The sequence below is a fragment of the Halichoerus grypus genome, chromosome 9 (genome assembly GCF_964656455.1).
Source record: "Halichoerus grypus chromosome 9, mHalGry1.hap1.1, whole genome shotgun sequence".
NCBI classification, from domain to species: domain Eukaryota; kingdom Metazoa; phylum Chordata; class Mammalia; order Carnivora; family Phocidae; genus Halichoerus; species Halichoerus grypus.
In genome coordinates this window covers 37784732-37805980 of record NC_135720.1, presented here as the reverse complement: position 1 = coordinate 37805980, position 21249 = coordinate 37784732, and the positions used below count along the sequence as shown (strand labels likewise).

Sequence of the window (21249 nt, the reverse complement as noted above, 5' to 3'; positions counted from 1 at the left end):
TCCTGACAACCTCCTTTTGTGGGTAGACATTATCACCAGTTTTACATATGAAAAGACCAAGTTTCAAACTATCGTAATCACAGAGTTGAAAAGGGTGGAGCTGGATTCTTCCTAAGATTAGTTTTCCCGAAAGGGGTCTCTTCCCAATAGACTATATTCTTGCAATCACCTGATGAATCATTAATCGAGCTATTGGGATGAATTTGCCAAGACAAAGCCTGGGCTCTTCCACAAGCCATTAATTAGCTAGAGGAAAAGAGGCTTAAGGAGCATAACAAGCAGGTGAGTATGCAGCTGCGGATTAGATATGGGTTTGGGAAAACCAGCTCTGGATACATTATAGGATCAGTTGGGGACCTTTGATATGGTCTGGTTTCAGATGAGATTTAAAAAAGATGAGAAGAGAAAGTTGTCTGAAGCACCTGGCTGGCTCAGTGGGTGGACCATGCGACTCTTGATCCTGGGGTTATGGGTTTGAGCCCCCACACTGGTGCAGGGATTACTTAAAAATAAAATTAAAAAAAAAAAAGTATGAAAAAAAATCAAGTTGCAAAATAGTGTGATTTCATTTAAAAAAAAAATTTAAGTAATCTCTACACCCAACATGGGGCTTAAACTCATGACCCTGAGACCAAGAGCTGCATGTTCTTCCAACTAAGCCAGCCAGGCGCCCTGATCTCATTTTTAATTATATGGATATATCTAAATATACATATATATAAGATATATTCAATTTTATACGTATATATCTATATATCAGATTCTTAAAATCTAAGATGTCAAAGATTTTAAGATACCTATTGTTTTATATCACTACGGGAAAAAATGCTGCTAATTAATGGTAAGACTCCATTGATTGTAAGAGGTATCCCACTTTCAGAGATGTTAACATGTGGGGGAAAATGTGCTGCAGATATAGGAAGATATCTGGAAAGATGTACATGAAGGTTTTATAGTGATGATCTCTGGGAGAAGAGAGTATTGTTTTTAATCATTGCTTGTCTGTGTATGCAAATTTCCTACAGGCCACACCCTCCCTGCTCCATTCTTCACCCTGACTCAAGGGCTAGAGGAAGGTGATCTCACCCCTGGCAGAACCAATTATAAAATCTATTGGCATGTCATGCACTAGGGTTCAAGCCTTGGTTTTATGATGTGGGGGTGTAAAGCTCCCATTATTCTTCTTAGCATTTGAGGCCACTGCCAAAACTGCAGGGCAACAGGAAAAAACACGTTTAAACACTAGATATGAGATTCAATAATAGGCTAGATACAAGTTGCTAGTAAATGAATGGAAAGCAGTTCAATGATGGAGGTGCATAAGAAATCATATTTAGGTTTTGGTGGTAGGTTTAGTAAATGTGCAGAAAGGATTCTAATAAACTTGTTTTATTTATATCTTTAATTTCCACCCACCTTGAACTAACATGTGTTAGTTTTTGTGCACTTTAAGATAACCATAAATCCAACAGTGAGAGTAGCTCAGTAGTTTTTCCCGGAGAGAATAAATGGAGATAGTTTGAAGTTTTATGTGAAAAGAATGCCTGAGTCATGATGAAAATATAAGTAAGTAATAAACATTACAGTCTTAGATTTATTATTTAAACCAAGGTGAATTTTCATTTATTTTATTGCATTCTTTCTTTTTATTAAGTCCTGGAATAATTTTATATTCTTTTTGAAAATACACACTTTTCTTCCTTTGCTTGGTTCCACAGCCATATTTATTCGTTAATTCCTTAGTGTGGGTGTACACACACATCCATGCAAGATTATTTTGCCATTTAAAAGAAATCCTGCAACTCTTATATATTTGCCAACAATGCAGGATATGGTCATTCATCTGAAATCATGGTCTGTAATCATTTTAACTCCTAGCTGTCTGTACTGTTCTAATCATATGCATGAAGCCATGACCTCATCGGTCAGCTGGAGAGCTCAACAAGATGCTTTGAAAATATACTGATCCTGGGGCACCTGGGTGGCACAGTTGGTTAAGCGTCTGACTCTTGGTTTTGGCTCAGGTCATGATCTCAGACTCCTAATCTCAGGAATCTCAGGGTCGTGAGCTTGAACCCCGTGTTAGGCTCCATTCTCCTTGCGGAGTCTTCTTGGGACTGTCTCTCCTTCTCCCTCTGCCCCTCCCCCTGCACGCTCTCTCTCTCTTTTTATCTTCAAATGAATAAATAAATCTTAAAAAAAAAAAAAGTGTATTGATGCCAATGGGCAATTTCATTGCAAGGTTGAAAGGGGCATTTTAATCTCAAGCTCATTTCTTGATTTGTACTTGCCAGTATTTGTCTACTTTTCTTCATGGGTTGTAGGACAGGAAAGGACATAGGCCCTGGAGTCAGACTAGCCTAACTTAGAAGCCATCAGTTTGCAAATGAGTCAAAACCCTGAACTCAGGTTCATAAGTGAGGATCCCCCTCAACAAGGCTGGGTGCACTTCTCTGCTGGATCTGCTTCGGTATGTTGTGTCATTCAGCCCTGAATGAGTCATCATGGCCAATTGTAGGCACATGGTAGCATTTGACAACTACCTTAGGACCTACCTGCTTCCCAGAGATGTGCCTGGCCAATAGAGAAGCACAATTCCTGCATTACAGTCAGACCTATGGATATTTGTTTACCCTTATTAAAATGTTTATATATTTTATTGCATATAAATGAAAGTAAAATGGCTGTCTTTAGGTGCAAAATACTCCTATGGCAGGATCCCAAAATGTATTCACACTATGTCTTTTTTTTTTTTTTTTTTGAGCAGGTGTGAGGGAGGTGGGGCAGAAAGAGAGACAGAATCCCAAGCAGGCTCCATGCTCAGCATGGAGCCTGACGTGGGGCTCAATCTCACGACCCCGAGATCATGACCTGAGCCACAATCAAGAGTTGACGCTTAACTGACTGTGCCACCCACGGGCCCCAACACATTAATATTTTTTAAAACGATTACTCCTAATTTCACCAGTATGCTGCTGTGGTTTATATGGAAATTAAAAATTTTTATAACATTTTTACATGTCTTATCTAATTTAACATAATTTAATTTTAACAACGATTTTATAAGGTAACAGTTTTACAGATGAGATCATTGCGATCGAGTGTACTCTGTCGTTAGCGGCAAACCCACAGATAGGGAGGGTTCAAGATCTTCTGGCTCCAAGACAGGGGGGGCATATGCTAGTCAGAGGGGGCATAGTTTGCACATCTGGAAAGAGAATCACATTCATGAAGTTACATACATTCATAATGTACTGGTGTCTGCTAAAAACTATGTCTCTTGCGTGATTTGGCCCTCTAATAATTGCTTTTATTAAAACTATGTATTTAATCTCCTCTAATACCTGCTTCCATAGTAACTAGGTCATTTTATACTCACTGCGCTGTCCTCTCACATTTTCGTCTGTCCCTTGGTGTCTCTTACCATTTGCTTTTATTTTTCCTCCCCCTTCTGACTCACTTTCACTGTGAATCCCATCTTTATTTAACTCCTCTTTTCATCTATTCCTTGATTCTGGAATTTTCCTCTGACCTCATGATTTGATGACTGCTTCCCTAACCCAGTGAATTGAGCATATTATGCTGGGAACAGCAGGCCTTGTTTTCATTTTGTCTGCGTCCACATGGCACCCTGTGCTGACCCGTGTGACTCCGAGAACACCCATTGGAGGAGGCTGCGGCAGGGAAATAGAGGCATAAGTAGGAAAAGAAGATGGGGAACGGGCATTTCATTTCAAAAATAAGAATGAAGAAGGAAACTGGTCTAATTAGACCTGAACTAACTAGCAACCCAGCCTCCAGGCAGATTTCCTGAATGGCTGCTTTCTGGGAGTGAGGCTTTGGAAGATTGGGGGATGTGGCCTTGGAGGGGCACAGTGGCAGATGGGAGCCCAAGGTCAGCTGCATGTCTCACTTCATGAGGTCATTGTTCTTTCCCCTGAAAAGAAAAAGTTAGCTCCTGGATACGGGGCTCTGCCTTTTCCTAAATTCACTAGAAGTTTCCCAACTCAACCTATTATCAACTAAAATGGATTTCAAATTATTGTTTTCTCTTAGAATATAAGAAGATACTAAAGATGTCTGTTGTCTTGAAAAGTCTAAGTAGCCGGAACTACTGTCTGTTCCATGGTACATGTCCTCTCACACTGCCAAGAGAGGGGAAGATTGAGAATTGGCGTACGAACTAAGTTTAAGCAGTACTTGTTCGATTCCTGGACCCAGCTGAGTTAGGGAGCCAGAGGACCTTAGAGGTTCCTACCATGGCTCTTCTGGAACCCTAACCCCTAGGGCAGGGGGCAGCTTACCTTCTGCGTCCATCTTTTAAATCTGTGCTTGGAATTAAAGCTAGCTCCGCCTCCCCTTAAGATTTATTTATTTATTTATTTGAGAGAGGGCGCGCGCATGCGTGTGGGGGAGGGGCAAAGGGGGAGACCCTCAGGCAGACTCTCCCGCTGATCGCGGAGCCCAGGGTAGGGCTCAACTCACCAGTTCAGGGCAGATCACGACCTGAACTGAAACCAAGAGTCTGTGGCTTAACCAAGGGCGCCACGGAGGCGCCCCCCTGCTGCTACTTCTTGATATAGACAGTTGACTGAAAGTACATGGGCCACGTGTAAGCATACATATCTACTAGCAGAAATAAATGACAGTGTTTACCCCCTTTCAGTGACCTGCTTAACATTATTGTACTGAGTCTACAGATAGTCTCATAGGTTGCTGATGTCTGCATAGAACTGACACAGCCTTTCTGAGGGATAATTAGTAGTTTTCAAAATGTTCATGCCCTTTGACTCTGTGTATAGGAAATCATCAAGATTTTGCCTAATGATTTTACTAGGAGATGTTCACTGTAGCTTCTCAGTAAACAGGGTAAGTTATCAATCATACATGAGACAAAATACTGTATAACCATCAAAAATATGTAAATGTGGCTGGGTTTTTAGACATAAAGGATCTTCATGAATCCTATTGAGTAAATCAAGTTTACAACAGTAAGTGCATAGAAATATATACAAGAAAATGTGTACATATGCATAGAAGAAATAATCAGAAAGGATGGACCAAAATGATAATTATTTCTGGGTAGTGTGATTAACAGTCATTTTAATTAATAAGGGATAATTTTATTTTTCTGTCTTCTACAATGAACAGGTATTCCTCATGAGAAAGAAGATTATTTATTTATTTATTTAAGATTTTATTTATTTATTTGACGCAGAGAGAGACCACAAGAGCAGGAACGCAAGCGAGGGGAATGAGAAAGGCAGAAGCAGGCTTCCTGCTGAGCAGGGAGCCCTATGTGGGGCTCAATCCCAGAACCCTGGGATCATGACCTGAGCTTCATGAAGGCAGACGCTTAACAACTGAGCCACCCAGGCACCCCGAAAAGGAAAATTATTTAGCATTGAAACTGGCCTCTGGAGTAGATAGATGGGGCAAGAATCTGATGAACTTGGACCAGCAAGATGCTGCTTTCATTGATGTGTGTGGGTGTATCAGCAGTGACACAAGGGGCTGATGGTACACTGTTAATTCAGACAAAAGGGTGTGGGTACAAGGGACTCAAGAGTGGGGCCAGCTTGAGAAGAACTTTGCAGATTGGTTCATATTTTTATTCTCTTTACCTAAAATGTCCTGATATTGTAGGATAATTATTTACCTTTCATTTTGACTTTAGATAAACTCTATTTTTAATTGTTTTCTCAAATAATAATATATATACAAAAGAATATTTACAAAGTTTAAAGTGTAGAAAATACTCATACCCGAAAATCCAGTGTCCCAGAAATGGAGCATTACCATTAGCCCTATAGAGATCCTTTGTTAAGTTCCCTGTTCCCATCTACACCCACTCAACCTCAGAAAATACCCTGGTCCTGAATTATTTTTACTCTAGTCTTGCTTTTCTTTATAATTTTATTTCTAAACAATATTTTACTTAGTTTTGCATGTTTTTGGTCTTCATATGGCTGAGATTATATTTTATTATTCTTTTGCAACTTGTGTTTTTCACTCAGTGTCTTGTTTCTGAGTTTCATCCATGTAGGGTGTAGCTTACTCACATTACTGTTGTCAATCGTGCTGGCGTAAATGCATCATGGTATACTTGTGCGTTCTCTGTTTATGGACTTTTGCATGATCCACAGTTTTTGCTACCATGCAAGTTCTTATTGATAACCTCTGGTGCTCATATATGAGTGTCTCAGGTATATACATAGGTGTAGAATTGCTGGATGGTAGGGTGTGTGAACTTACTAGATCATGTTAAGTTATTTTCCAAGTTATTTGTCTCTCTTTATATTCTCGCCAGCAGAGTATGAAGAGTTTCCGTCCTCCACGTAGTCATCAACATTTGATAATGTCAGACTCTGAACTTTTTACTGATCCAGTGGATGTGAGATGATTTAATTTGTATTTCCCTAAACATCAGTGAGGTTGAGCATATTTTCTTGCGTAACCCTTTGTGATTTCTTCCTATAGCAAATCTGTTTTGGGTCTTTGGGGCCGTGTTTCTGTTGGGTTATTTCCATTTTTTAGCCTGGTTTGTAAGAATTCTGTTCATGCTGGGAACTCATCTTTTGCTAGTTATACAGATGGGAAAGACCTTCTTCCAATTAGTGGCATGTCTTTTAATTTCCATATAGTGTGTGTGATCCAGAGACATTTGTCATTTTATTCACCCTTTCTTTCATGATTTGCCTTTTTTTGTGTCTTAAGAAGTCCCTTCCTACCTAGAGGTTCATAAACCCTATTGTCTTCTAAAGTGCTTATAATTTGATCTTTGTGAATCGTGTGAAGGTGTCCAATTTTATTTTTTCTACATGGATAACTATTTGTCCAGGGACAGCTTACTAAAAGATCCTCCTTTCCCCACAGATTTATAAATGCCAGCTCCGTCATAGCTCGTGTCCTAAGTGAAGCTTCCATATATGTGGGGGCCTGTTTTCTGGATCCTTCAGAGAACATACGTGTTTGAGGTATCCAGATGCCAGGGGGCTCTACTAGGGAACGTCAGTTTTTTCGATGAAAGGCATTTTTCTCACAGAACAAGTTAGAAGTGGTGCTGTTCCGGGGTCATTGTGCGGCACAGTGATGTCCTCAAGAAGCCAAGTGCTTCCGCGTTTCCCTCCACCAGCATCAGTTCATCTGTGATGTCTCCCCACAGCCGCTGCTGCTCCAGGTTTCGAATCCACACGATTTCCACGTCCAAAGTGGAAAAAAGTCACAGTGCTTTCTTATCTCCAGCTTCTTTGGGGCCACCCACGTAGTGTGCATTCAATTTGCTGGTTCACACAGTCCCGCTCAGGGTGAGGAGTCTCAGCGGGCTCCTTTTGCCGTCCATCCAGTGCTGAGTGTCAAGGCTGCTTGCCTCGCAGAGGCCTGTGGGCAGCGATGGTACTGATTTCCAGGTCACCTTCCTCTCGGGGTGCAGCCCTGTGGGGATGCAGAGCCCCTCTCCTCCTTGGGTGGCCCTAGGCTTTGTCCTCTGCCCCCTGCCCCCCAGGCAGTGAACACCGAAGCTGGAATTCGTCTGGGTGGCAAATGTGGAACTAATGAAAACTTCTTTTGTTTACACTTCTGGCTTCCCACTTTGACGTAGTTCTTTGGCTTCTTAGTATTCTTTACTTTCTTGGCAGCTCATTACACATTTAGAAAGATTTTTTTTTTTCTGGAATTTTTAGTTGTTTTTTATTTCATTTATTTAGTTTTTAAAGATCCCATTCATTTATTTGAGAGAGAGAGAGAGAGAGAGCACACACACGAGCCGGGTGTGGGGGGCAGAGGGAGAGGGAGAAGCAGGCTCCCCACTGAGCAGGGAGCCCGACATGGGGCTCGATCCCAGGGCCCCGAGATCATGACCCAAGCTGAAGGCAGGTGCCCAGCCGACTGAGCCCCCAGGTGCCCCAGGAATTTTTTAATTGTTTTTTAGCAGGAGGGTCTGTCAGTGTATCTGGTTTATCTCCAGACTGTGGAGACACAAGTTGGCTAAATTCATTTTTTTTTAATTGCATTATGTTTTGTCACTCTTGCCTAAAGGTCTGTTGGAGACTGAACCATTGCAAGCACGAGATGAAGACACAGTAGCGAGCGCCGACTTCTCCAGCATGCTGTCTGAGGAGGAAAGGGAAGAGTTAAAAGCAGAATTAGTTCAGGTATGTTTAGTCATCTTACTGTTGTTCTATCTCAGGATCTTAGGAGTTAGTGTTAGTTTTGTATAAGTCCCATGTTATAATTATGTTGTTTTTCATATATCTATTTATTTATTGAGAGAGCGCCAGCAGGGGTGGGGGGGGAGCGGGGCAGGGTGGGGGGGGGGGAGAGAATCTTAAGCAGGCTCCACAACCCAGCATGGAGCTCCATGTGGGGCTCGATGTCATGACCCTGAGATCATGACCTGAGCTGAAATCAGGAGTCGGATGCTTAACCGACTGGGCCACCCAGGCGCCCCTGTTGTCTTTCATTTAATAAAATTTAATACATGATATATTGTAAGGTAATTCATTTTTTTCTAGGATGTTTTTGTAATTCTAGTTGTCTGTTATCCACTGGTTGTAGTAGAAAAAGGAATAGCTATGTTGCTTAAGCAACAATGACAATTAGCTGTAAATATGCACCTCTTATTCTTTTTAATTTCACAATATTATGGGAGTCGTAATCACTTACAGACCTGATGAATTCTTCCAAGACCTTGGTATAGGTCCAGGTGCAAGCTCCTTTTTAAGAGCAGTTCTTGCTTTAGGTCAGAAACTTAGCTCAACAAATACTTTGAAGTGATTTATTTTTGTAATTAAAAAGTCAGTCATAGAAGCACCTAGATTTCTTAAGTTGTGTACTCATTTGCCGAAGAATAAAGTTCTGGGGGCAGAAAGGAAAGCTATGGTGAATTCAGGTTTCCTTAATTCTTGTGTAGTTGCTGTGGGCCTCTGGACTTAGAGGCGGGGAGGATGCCTGGCTCATCAGGAATACAACTTTTGTTACAGCCAATTGCTTACAGCACCCACTAACCCTTAAACACTTTGCTAATGAGTGGTTATGTTGTGGGAGGAAAGCACTGGAGAAAGGGAGCTTTTCAAGGAGAAGAAGCAGTAGGGCCAGAGGGATGAGGCCCATATTCCTCCCCATTCTGTGTCCCTGGATCCGAGGGTAGGAAGCTCCTCCTGGTCCAGCCAGAAGCAGGGCTCTGGGCTCAGTTGCAGGCTGAGGACACAGCTTTGAGCTCCACCTCACCCTCACGTGCTTAGTCCACTCCAGGCTCTTCAAGCTCTAATCCTCTGGCCGTGTTTGTTTAAGACAGCTTGTAATAATTTTAAAGACTTTTTAGGTGCTTTCAGAAAGCACACCCAAAAATAACTTCATTATAAAATGAAAGAGCAACTTGTTCTTCTGATACAACAGAAATTATTTCAGTAAGCACAGTGCCTCAGATCAACTAGCCTGGTTCTTGAGCCGGGTCTGTCTGGGGCCACTGATCTAGAACCACCCAGTCGACTTCCGGTTGGCTGCACATGCCGGCACGCACCGACCGAAGTCAGCTGTGGAGGAAAATGTCCTAGCTTCGTGTTTTCTTACGGCCCAGAAATCTGGTTCATGACCAGCTTGTTCATGTCAATTGTGGTGTCCAAAAGTTATATTCCGCAGACTGGTGTCAGCTAACTGATTCTAAGCTAAAATTTAATTCCTTCACTGTTATAGTCCAAGTTTAAGTTTAGACAAAACCTCTGTAGTCGACCAACCTTCAGAAAGTGCCTTGAGTTTTCTGGGTTCTGGGACTGCTGGGGTATACACACACACATATATCAGTGTGTTTTTGTGTGCGTTCTTTATTTTCTAAACGTTCAACAGTGAGCGTGCATTACTTTTCTAATCAAGAAAAAGTGAGCCTTGGTTCTAAGTGGATGCCCCTGTAATACGAAAAACCAGTGGTGTTTCCAGAAATTCCTGTCTCACTTGGCCACATTACTAAGCTTCCAGCACATCTCATTACTAAGACTCTTGAGCCTGACTTCTGAAAGTAACACCAGACCCCGTTACTATGTTCAAGTTACCAGGATTCATGTTCTCATCCTTTAGAGTGCTTCCTCTCTCTTATTTCTGGATTCTTCAGAAATGAAGAAGTCCTGCACGTTGCCAGAGTGGCTTCGTGACTCCCAGAGGCACATGGGCGCAGCTCTGTGCCCCAGGCCCAGTGAAAAGCAAAGGAAATGTATCTTTGCTGTTTTTTCTCTTCACATTTCCATTTCTTCTCCCTCCACCTCAGGCCACCTCTGCATAATGCTCATCCTTTTCTTAAGTCTGCTTTCCCTGCCCTTCTGCTGTGTGTGTGTGTGTGTGTGTGTGTGTGTGTATGTGTGTGCGCGCGCGCACATACACACACTTGCTCACACACATGTGCATGCACACTCACATACCCACCCCGAACCAGGGTCTTTCAGATCACATATGCATTCAAATTAGCTCAGATGCTAGTGTTTCATTACAGCAAGGACACACAGAGAGCAATCTCTTCAGTCCCACAAGTGGCCCTCCCAAAGACCAGAGACAGCTTTTAGATAGCCCAGCTTCCTCAGCTCTCCACAGGCATTCTTCCTGGGCGCCTGGTCACAAGCAACCCCTCTCTGTGCCTGACGGAAGATCCAACTCGATCCATTTGCCACTTGGATAACAGGACACCTCACAGGCCAGCCTAGTAGATTGCCTTTGAGTCAGGCGATCATTGGTGGCCATGACCGAAAGCAAGAGCTTTGTGTACGAGGACTTCTTATCTCTGACTCCCTTGCTCACAAGGGTCTAGGAATGTGCCAGCGATCCAGTCTCCTCCTCAATGTGCTCCTCTCCTTCCTGTCCTCAGATTCTCCCACTGTCTCGTGACTATGTTGGATCCCTCCCTCCTGCTTTCTCCTGTACTATTTTGTTGCTTATATGCCCAAGAGGATGCTCTTATACTTCGGGCAAACTCATAACTGCACTCATCCACGCAGCCAACATATTGTTGTGTGCTACCGAGTGCTGGCAACAGAAGATCCGTCCTTATGTCAGGAGACCTAAAATAAGCCAATATTGTCCAAAAGCTACATCTTAGATGAAGCTTACATTTTAAAAGAGGAATCTGTTATTAACACAATTTAGTCTTTAGTTTATTATTGTGATCATGCAGTATGTGTATTTTTAAAAGTTTCTTCATTGTGAGGCCAGTATCACCTCTGATCTGCTGCAGTAGTCTGTCTATAGAAGGTATACAATTAGATTTATAATGAACTTGAATTATTTTATAGCTTAAAGAAATATTTACTTTTTTTAAGTTTATTTTTTTTAGTAACCTCTACACCCAACATGGGGCTCGAACCCCATGACCCCAAGATCAAGAGACACATGTTCTACCATCTGAGCCAACCTCGTGCCCCAAAATATTTGCATTTTTAAATACCAGAAGTTGAGTATGCTTTCTTACAAACCTTACCAATATATAAAGACATACTATTTTGTTTCAGCTATTTGTTCTCACTAGCTCCTGACATCTTTTTTGAGGTCTTTACACATCTATTCTTTGTTTTTTTTTCCTCTCACTCCCTTTTTATTTTAAGATTTTACTTATTTGAAAGAGAGAGAACACAAGCAGGAGGAGGGACAGAGGGAGAAGCAGACTCCCTGCCAAGCAGGGAGCCCAACTCAGGGCTCCATCCCAAGACCCTGAGATCATGACCTGAGCCAAAGGCAGACGCTTAACAGACTGAGCCACCCAGGTGCCCCTCTCTCTCTCCGTCTTTGAATAAACTTGCTCACTCTTTCTGTGCTGCTTCCATCCTATTCTACTTTCACTTCACAAAGCCGCATGTTACTCTTTGTATTCCATAACGTTCATGGGCTTTTGAAAAGGATGAAATGTTGGCATTAGTACTGTAAATTTATGATTAACCATCAAGTGCTGCCAGTGTCCTCTAGATAAAATGACTCAAGAAAAATAGGCATTAATAGGAGTGGGAAAAACACCCGGCAACATGATCAAGTAGGCAAAGCCAATTTTCAGGCTCCCTTCGTCTCCCTTTGGGCTCTTCTCCGTTCCTTTGGTGTGTGATTCCCCAGGAAGAACACAGTACCCTCAAGCCACCTGTGTCGTGGACTCACAAAGAAGTGCCTTAGGCTCTGGGCCCCTCTCTCTTAGTTGCCTCCTTCAAGGCCTTCTTCACTCTTTCTGGACTCAGTAGTGAGCAACTGAAGTGTTCATAGTCTGTAATGTCTTATTGTAATACCCTTCTGTATTAGAGTCCTTCAGAGAAACAGAACCAATAGAGATTTTACAAGGAATTGGCTGATGTGATTATGGAGGCTGATAGTCACAGGATCTACAGTCAGCAAGCTGGAGACCCAGGGAGCTGATGGTGTAGCTCCAGTCTGAAGGCCAGCAGGCGCGAGGCCTAAGAACAGCTGATATTACAGTTTAAATCTGAAGGAAGAGGAACAATGTCCCAACTCAAATGCAGCCAGGCAAGAAGAGTCCCTATTTCTTTTTTTTAAAAGATTTTATTTATTTATTTGACAGAGAGAGACACAGTGAGAGAAGGAACACAAGCAGGTGGAGTGGGAGAGGGAGAAAGCAGGCTTCCCGCGGAGCAGGGAACCCAATGCGGGGCTCGATCCCAGGACCCTGGGATCATGACCTGAGCTGAAGGCAGACACTTAACGACTGAGCCACCCAGGTGCCCCTAGAAGAGTCCCTATTAACTGAAGGAAGGTCAGCCTTTTTGTTCTATTTAGACCTTCAGCTGATTTGATGAGGCCCACCCACTTTGGGAAGACAATCTGCTCTACTCAGTCTACCAATTCAATTGTTAATCTTATGCAGAAACACCCTCCTGGGCACATGCAACACGATGTTTGACCAAATGGCTGGGTATCCTATGGCCCAGTCAAATTGACACATAAAAATAACCATTGCACTCTCTCAAGTTGCATCTGGATTTTAATCTTAGTTCTTAGGAGTCTTAGCCAAAGGCATGATTAACCAGGAGGGGAGGCTGGCCTTGAAGCAGTGGATGCAAGAGACCAAATACTCTTACTCCTAAGCATCACACTGATGATTTAATAGTTTATGAAAGTATTTCTTTGTCCGGATATAAGTTAGATATTTTATGTAATCTAGCAGATAAAATCGGAGAGTAAATTTTCAATCTTCTAACATAAATTTCATTTTGAAGGTAATTCATTAGCTAGTTCAGATTAATTTATACTTTTTTGCATTTTTTATTGAGGTATAAAATTAACTATTTTAATATGAAATTAACTGTTTTAAAGTGAACAGTTCAACAGCATTTAGTATACTTACAATGTTGTGTAACTACCACCTCTAGTTCCAAACTATTTTTAGCACCCCAAGAAGAAACCCCATATTCGTTACACAGTTGCTTCCCATTTCCCCAACACAGTTGCTCCCCATTCTGTATCTTTGGATTTACTATTCTGTATATTTCATATAATAGATGAGCTTTCGTGTCTGGCTTCTTTCACTTAGCCTAATGTTTTTGAGGTTCATCCACTTTGTAACATGTCTCAATACTCCATTCCTTTTTATGGCTGAATAATACTCCATTTTTGTGTATACTGCAATTGTTTATCTGTTCATTCTTTGATGGGTATTTCAGCTGTTTTCACATCTGGCTATTGTGAATGGTGCTATTATGAACATGTGTATACATGTATTTGTTTATATTCTTTGGGGAATATACCTGGGAGTGGAATTGTTGGGTCATATGGTAATTCTGTGTTTAACTTTTTAAGACACTACCAGACTCTTTTCCAAAGACGCTGAGCCATTTTCCATTCCTACCCAGCCATGTACATGGGTTCCAATTTTGCTACATCCTCCGACACTTGTTATGTGCATGTTAATTCATATTTAAATAATCAAGTTTAAATATCTAATCTTAGGCATAAATATTGGTCATACAAGGAGATCTTCTAGGGAGTCAAGAAACCAAAGAACCAGACTATTAGTTTATAATAAAGAAATGATTAATTTAAAATTAAAGGGGAAAGAGTATATTAAATATTTCAATTAAAGACTTACCTGCACTCTACCTCATCCCAAAAATAATTTGATGTGGCTTACAGAGGTACTTATGATATCAGGTTTCCATACCACCTGCATCAGAGTATCTGGGAGCACTTGTTAAATAATGTATGTAGCCTGGCCCTACCAAATTGAAGATATCAGAATCTCAGGGCATTAAAAGGCGCATACATCTGGAATCTGCATTTTAAATATGCCCAATGAGTGACTTTTATGTAAACTGAAATTGAAAACCACTGGTGTAACTAGACCAAAAAATCTCTTTAGTCAAATGAGGGGTAGACTCTCACCATGAGCATCACTTAAAATATTTGTGATTAAAGGCTTTGCTGTGGGGCAGAACTCTGTTCTGTGTAAAGAGATGTGGTTCTCATTTTCATTCTTGCAAGCTAATATAATTTAATATTACGTGTTTTTTCAATTTCTGGATTTGCTTGTAGATTTTTTGGCATATATTTAGATCACCGATAAATATACTGAAAGCTTCAAGAAATGTGTCTCAGCATTTCATTGAAATGATGAGAATTTCATTAAAAAACCTGAGAATAGACCCAACTGAGTAACCAAGTTCACGTCTCCATCATTAAAAGTCTGTTCCTTACAAATGCTTTTTAATGTGTGCTTCCATGTTTAAAATGTAAGGCGTGGGACCTCATTGTTCTTTCTTTAGGTTTGTGTTTGGTAAATTGGTCACTTCAGTGTTTCTCTTCACTTTTGGGGGATCAAGGATTTCATTAGAAAACTATGAATCCCTTACCTCCCTCAAATAACTAATGAATCTCCTACTGCCCCCCCCATTTTGAGCAAATTTCTAGGGTCCCACAGATATGAGATTGAGAATATCAAGATGTTTAAACCTCTTTCCTCTTCTCTACATCTGTAAGTTCTTTCTGCCCGGTAAAAATTGTCCCATTATTTTTATTACACAGTGAAAACCACAGTCATACCCAATGCATAAAAAAAAACCCAAGACTCCCAATAATTTCAGTCACTCAAAACATATTATTTATGCAAAAGAACGCAGAAAAGTTCTTTTTACAGAATAAAGGGCTGCTACAGAAAGAGAGCTAGAGATACAACCTTGAGAATTAGTAGGCCACAGATTAAACACAGGAAGACACACTGACAAAGATGAAAGAGTGGAATGTGACATGATAGCAAAAGAATAGAGGGTTTAATTTTACAGTAACTGTGTGTTCTCATTTAATGAGGAGACTAAAAACATGACCGCCTTTGGTGGTCCCCAAGTAGACTCCTTTTGCAGCAATGAGTGTATGTCTGCATACTGAAGACCTGCTCATCAAGAAAAGACAGTGCTGACTATAACATGTTTATGGAATGTGTAATTCATTTTAGAAAGAGTTCTGTGAGTATTAGAAAACTGTCCCATAAACATAAGAAATGAATAATGCCAGATTACTAGGACATTTGCTGATATTAAAAACTCCAAGAGATTGTTCTTTTCTACCATGGTCTTTAAGATGCTTCCGACTTGGAATTATGCCTATTTTGCTTAAGTGATTATTTATGTCCGTGAAGCTTCACAACACTATTCCGATCTGTCCACCATTGGAGTAAAATCTTCCTTGCACTAGTAAAAAGGCAAAGGTACTTGTCTTTCTTGAGAGGCTTTTCTAGCAGCTATATCCCTGGTAACCCAAGGAACGCATTTGCATGATGACTGATGGTGTTAGTGTAAATGTGGTTTGTGGTCAGAGCGATACTCTGAATGTAAATGAGACACAGCTGCCACATTTGTAAAAATAAGAAATCTAGTAAAAATGTCAGGCTTTTTATGACCCCTATGCATGTTGGATGCTAAGGGAGTACTAATAGTTCTCTTCTGGCTTCACAAAGAAAGTCAGTCATTCGTACTGTTCAGAAAATAACGATGTAAATTTAAGCAATCTTACCAGGGCAATACATTATAAAATATGACAACAGAATAAAATACAGTAATTGGAATCAAAGACTTTATGGAGTTTCGAATTGATTTTCATAGGTTATAGCAACACTCTCTAAAATCTGGGCTTTTTACAGAACTGCTTTGTTAGAAATTACATTTGCAAGAGCAATTTTTGGCATGTGACTTATTTTATAACTAAGTTTGTACCTTTTGACCTTCTTCACCCATTTCATCCACCCCTCCCTGCCCACTCCCCCCCACCGCATCCCTCCCCTCTGGCAATCACCAGTCTCTTCTCTGTATCTATGAGCTTGTTTTCATTTGCTTTGGTTTTTCTAGATTCCACATATAAATGAGATCATATGGTATTTGTCTTTCTGTGTCTGATAACATTTCACTTAGCATAATACCCTCAAGTTCCATCCATGTCATAAATGGCAACATTTCCTTCTTTTTTATGGCTGAATAATATTCCTGTGTGTGTGTGTGTTTGACATTTTCTTTCTCCATTCATCCATCAGTGGACACTTAGCCAGTTTCCATATCTTGGCTATTGTAAATAATGCTGCAGTGAACATGGGGGTGTATGTATCTTTTTGAGTTAATGTTTTCATTTTCTTTGAATGAATACCCAGAAGGAAAATTACTGGGTGGTGTGGTAGTTCTATTTTTTTGAGGGATCTCCATACTGTTTTACATAGTGAGCAAGAGCAATTTTATGAGATTTGCTTTTCTGCTAGCACAAGGGAAAGAGGAAATATGTCCATACATAACCTTGTACATGAGTGTTCATAGCAGCTTTATTTGCATTGGCCGAACCCAAATGTCCTTCACCAGGTGAATAGGTAACACACTGTCCATACAATGAAATACTAGTCTTCAATAAAACGGGAAGAACCCCTGATAATGCAGCAACATGGATAAATCTCAAAGATCTCAAATAATTAGACTGAGTGAACAAAGCCACACAAAAATGAGCTGTGGAGTGAAAGAAAGATCAGCGGCTACCTGGAGGAGGGGAGAGAAGAAAGAGGGAGGACTTACAAAGAGGACCTAGAGAACTTTTGGAGGTGATGGATGTATTCACTGTTTTGATTGCAGTGATGACTTCACAAGAGTAACACACATGTCAAAACTTACAGACTATATATACACTTTAAATGTGGGCGGTTTATTGTACTGTTACTTGCAGACTCTATTTGTTACTTGTCAATACACTGTTAAAAAGAAAAAGCAACACAAATCACGTCCTTGTATACATGCTGTCCTCCTTTGTTCCCCCCTTCCTGATGCATTAGCTTGGCAAAAACCACAGTGTCTACTCAGTCTGTGCCTGCAGCAGTGCAGTGATGTGTGATGGGCAAAAGATGAGCACACGGTACCGACCAGTGGCACTTGAAGTTGCTTATAGGAGAAAGGCATACAGGACAAAGCCAACTTTTTGTGCAAAAATTATATCTATGTACAGTACTAAAAAAAAACATTTGGGGAGAACACCTGGGTGGCTCAGTCAGTTAAGCATCCGACTCTTGATCTCGGCTCAGGTCTCGATCTCAGGGTTGTGAGTTCAAGCCCTGAGTTTTTGTTTTTGTTTTTGTTTTTTAAAACATTTGGAAGATTAGAAGCCAAAAAATCAAGTGGCAGCTATTTCCTAGTGGGTTATAGGTTTATGATTCTTGTTTATATTTTGCTGTTTGAGTGAATTTTTTATAAGGAGCAGTGATTACTTTTATAATCATTAAAACTAAAATAATCTGTTTCTATTGTAAAATACCAGACCGTCATGCCCGTGGGCTGCGTTTGCTATAGGTAAGCAAGGGCCTGGTAATAGGACAGTGTGCAGAGGGTTGCTTTGGAGCACCGAGCGCTTTGCAGGTGTGTGTTTCAGCTGCCCTCACATCTTTCCACACCGCTTTCCCTCCCATCTGTAGCTAGAAGACGAAATCACAACATTACGGCAAGTTTTATCAGCGAAAGAAAGGCATCTGGTTGAGATAAAACAGAAACTCGGCATGAACCTGATGAATGAATTAAAACAGAATTTCAGCAGAAGCTGGTACGACGTGCAGACCACAACTGCGTAAGTATCCCAATGGAATGTTTAAAAAATCACTTACCGCTGTCTCTCACCTCTTCTGGGTTTTTATTTATTTATTTTATTTATTTTCCTATGAGGCTGATTTGGTACTTGTGGCTAGGAAAAATATTTTCTCTAGAAATAAAATAAATATGAATAATCATTAAATACATTGCATGATGCAGACTCTAAAAAGTAGCTTCATGAAATTAAACTGTTCACCAGACGACTTTTATGGGTTTGTATTTTTTCTCTGTATTCTATATTTTTAAGCATTTGTTAAATAGATTTTTTTTTCTTTATGTTTTCTCATACAATTCTAAACGGACAGGTGCTTTTTCCTCAGAATACTTGGGATTCACTACGGATTTTCAGTTTCTATACCAAGTGGTTGGCAAGTTTAGTACAGACTTGTTGCCCATTAATTTAAAAAGAAGTGCTTATACTTTGGGGATGTGCTTTTCATCCCTTCTACTCTAGGGAATATTTAGAGCTGGGATAAGGCCATATGAGATAATAGAAAAATATGTGTGTGTGTGTGTGTGTGTGTGTGTGTGTGTGTGTGTGTGTGTGTATATGTATGTATATGTATTGCTCTCTATCCCTGGTTCCTGACACAGAGTCCCTAAATCTCTTGGAATTTCCAGAATAGCAGCAGTATCCTTTGTTCTAATGAGGTGACTCTCAGTGGCTCTGGGATGGGGGTGCTGGTCACCAGAAAGACCAAGCCATGATTAGAAGCTTGGACTTGCAGCGCTGTGCCTTATCCTCCAGAGAGGGGAGAGGGGGCTGGAAATGGAGTTAATGACTGGTCATATCTATATGATGATACCTCCATAAAAATCCCCAAAACATGGCATCCAGAGAGCTTCTGAGTTGATGAACACAGAGAGGTGCTGGGAGAGGGGTGCACCAGAAGAGAGCATGGAAGCCCCACAGCCCTCCCCACATACCTCGCCCTGTCTGTATCCTTTGTCATATCCTTTTATAATAAGCCAGTCATCTAGTAAGGAAACATTTTCCTGAGTTCTGTAAGCCACTCTAGCAAATTAATCAAACTTGAGAAGGAGGTCATGGAAACCTCCGATTTATTGCCCATTGGTCAGAAGCACACAGGTGATAACCTGAACTTGCCATTGGCATCTGAAGTGAGATGAGGGGGGTGCTCTTGTAGGATTGAGCCCTTCACCTGTGGGAGCTGACACTCTCTCCGGGTATGCGGTGCCTTAAAATTTAGGACACCCAGCTGGTGTCACAGAATTGCTTGGTGAGGGAAAAAGCATGCTTCTGCTGTCAGATGTGTTGTGAGTGTGATAGTCAGCCCAAGAGCAAAGGAGACACATAGGAAAAGTGAGTTTTTCCTGCTTACACCACCAGAAATGGTTTTGGCTTCCCCATTATCTTTTTGTCTAATATTAGGCAAGATACAGAATAACTTTGGGTATTCTGCAATCATACTTTTATTGGATTACTTTTTAAATACATGAAATATTCAACTATTGTGGTGCTTTCCTAATGATTTAAAATATTTTGCTTGCGAGGTGTTCTCATATCAAAGGGAAGAAGGTACCCACATCATGCTGTAATTTTTCTTTTTTTGTGAGTTGGGGGCTAGAGGCTGATGGAGAAAGTTCCTATCCCTAGCCCTAACATTAGCCCCTAGTTTTTGTCTTCGTGTTATGCATTTTCTTCCCTGGCATTATCCATTGGATGGTAAAGTTATTACATTCCTAATATTTTAGTGGAAATCAGTTTTTCTCCCGGACATAGATAGGCCTGGCAATAGGAGTAAGTACCAGTGATGAACAGCAGTTGCTTCTGTTTTGCTGGCGGTCAGCTTTGCATGCTGGTCACTGAAAACTAAGCCCTCAGACCTCAGTGAAGGTGCCCTTCGTATGAAGAGTTCCATCTAAAAGGAACTTGATGTCTCCCCACTCTGCTTCCCCTAGGCTCCATGTAAAGGAGAATGTTCTTTTCCCCTGTCACAGCCTTGTAGTCCTATCTGCTCCTATGCTTGTGTCCCCCAAGAGCTCATCCAGACTGTGTCAGGGCACAGCCCAGAGTAGGGCAGGATGGAGCCAGGGAGCCCATCGAGTTATCTCCAGAGGCAGATTAACCTTCCCCAGCCCGATGGTGACAATTATGGAAGACGATAAGAGACCGCATGGGGGTGTTTATCAATTTAAAATAGATATTGCCACACTATATGAACAATCTCCTATAAAGGAGAGCTGGATTTTAGGTGCTTAATTAAATGAGCTTCTCCGTCAGTAGTTTTGGCTTCTGTCTTTGCACTTTGGTGGCTTAGACCACTTAGTGGCCCTGACAGAGGGAGGCAGAGCGAGCTCCAGTGTCCTGGTCCTGGGCACCTCCTGCCACGCTGATCTGCACTGCCTTCTGGGGTGTAAGACCCAGGCAGGATCTTTCTGCTTGGCCTCCCTAACCACACTGCAGGAGTGGGCTAAGCAAACAGAGGGCAGGACGACTCTGGCTCTCCCGTTGCTGACGGGAGGGACGGAGCAGCCCGTGTCTGGGCAGAGGGTACGTCAAGTTTGCCCTAGGTCTGAGGGGGCAGGGTGGGGAGAGATTCACAGTCGTCGGAGATGTGGAATTAGAGTGAGCAAGTTCAAGGAGGGTGGGTAGCCTCCTCCCACACGGGAGAATATATAGTCTCTGGTTTTCTCATGTTTGAAAAACAAGTTGGTTGTATAGTCAGACAGTCTAGTTAGTATCAAGCTTTTTGTCGAATGAATAGATTTACTCCCTAGGGTTATGGAGTTGAAAGACTAGTCAGGAAAACAGAGTTTGGTTTTTGTTTGTGTGTATTTTACAAGTTATTCTGAATACCCAGTTAAACGGTAAGTATGAGGAGTGATGTGAAGGAAGATAGAGTGTTATGTATGAAGCAGGAGATTGAACCCTGCCTGGGGTCTCAGGGAAGGTTTTTCAAGGCAAGAGACAGATGCTTCAGCAGGCCAGGAGGGGCAGGGGGAGTCTCCTGGGGGAGGCCCAGCCTGGTGACGGCCAGAAGGAGAGAAGCCTCCCTGTCCCCCGGGAAAGCAGTCCAGTTCATTAGCGTTGTGGAGATAGCAAGCAGAAGTGGCCGGGGCTTGCACAGGGCCTCGTGGTATCTGTTAATAGAGTTACTCTTACTTCAGAGGCACTAGAAAGCCGTTCAAAGGATCGTGACAGTTCATTTAC

The 21249-nt window shown here is 41.5% G+C and overlaps 1 protein-coding gene across 7 annotated transcripts in view; it reads left to right on the top strand.

Moving 5' to 3' along the window:
• The window catches only part of TPD52L1 (TPD52 like 1), a 92409-nt gene that overhangs the window by 50602 nt on the left and 20558 nt on the right, over window positions 1-21249 (top strand). For all 7 annotated transcript variants that reach the window (XM_036108604.2, XM_036108603.2, XM_036108612.2 and 4 more), the window contains exons 2-3: window positions 8038-8153; window positions 17903-18051. In XM_036108604.2, the coding sequence (XP_035964497.1) occupies window positions 8038-8153; window positions 17903-18051 (265 nt within the window). The remainder of the gene's footprint in view (window positions 1-8037; window positions 8154-17902; window positions 18052-21249) is intronic.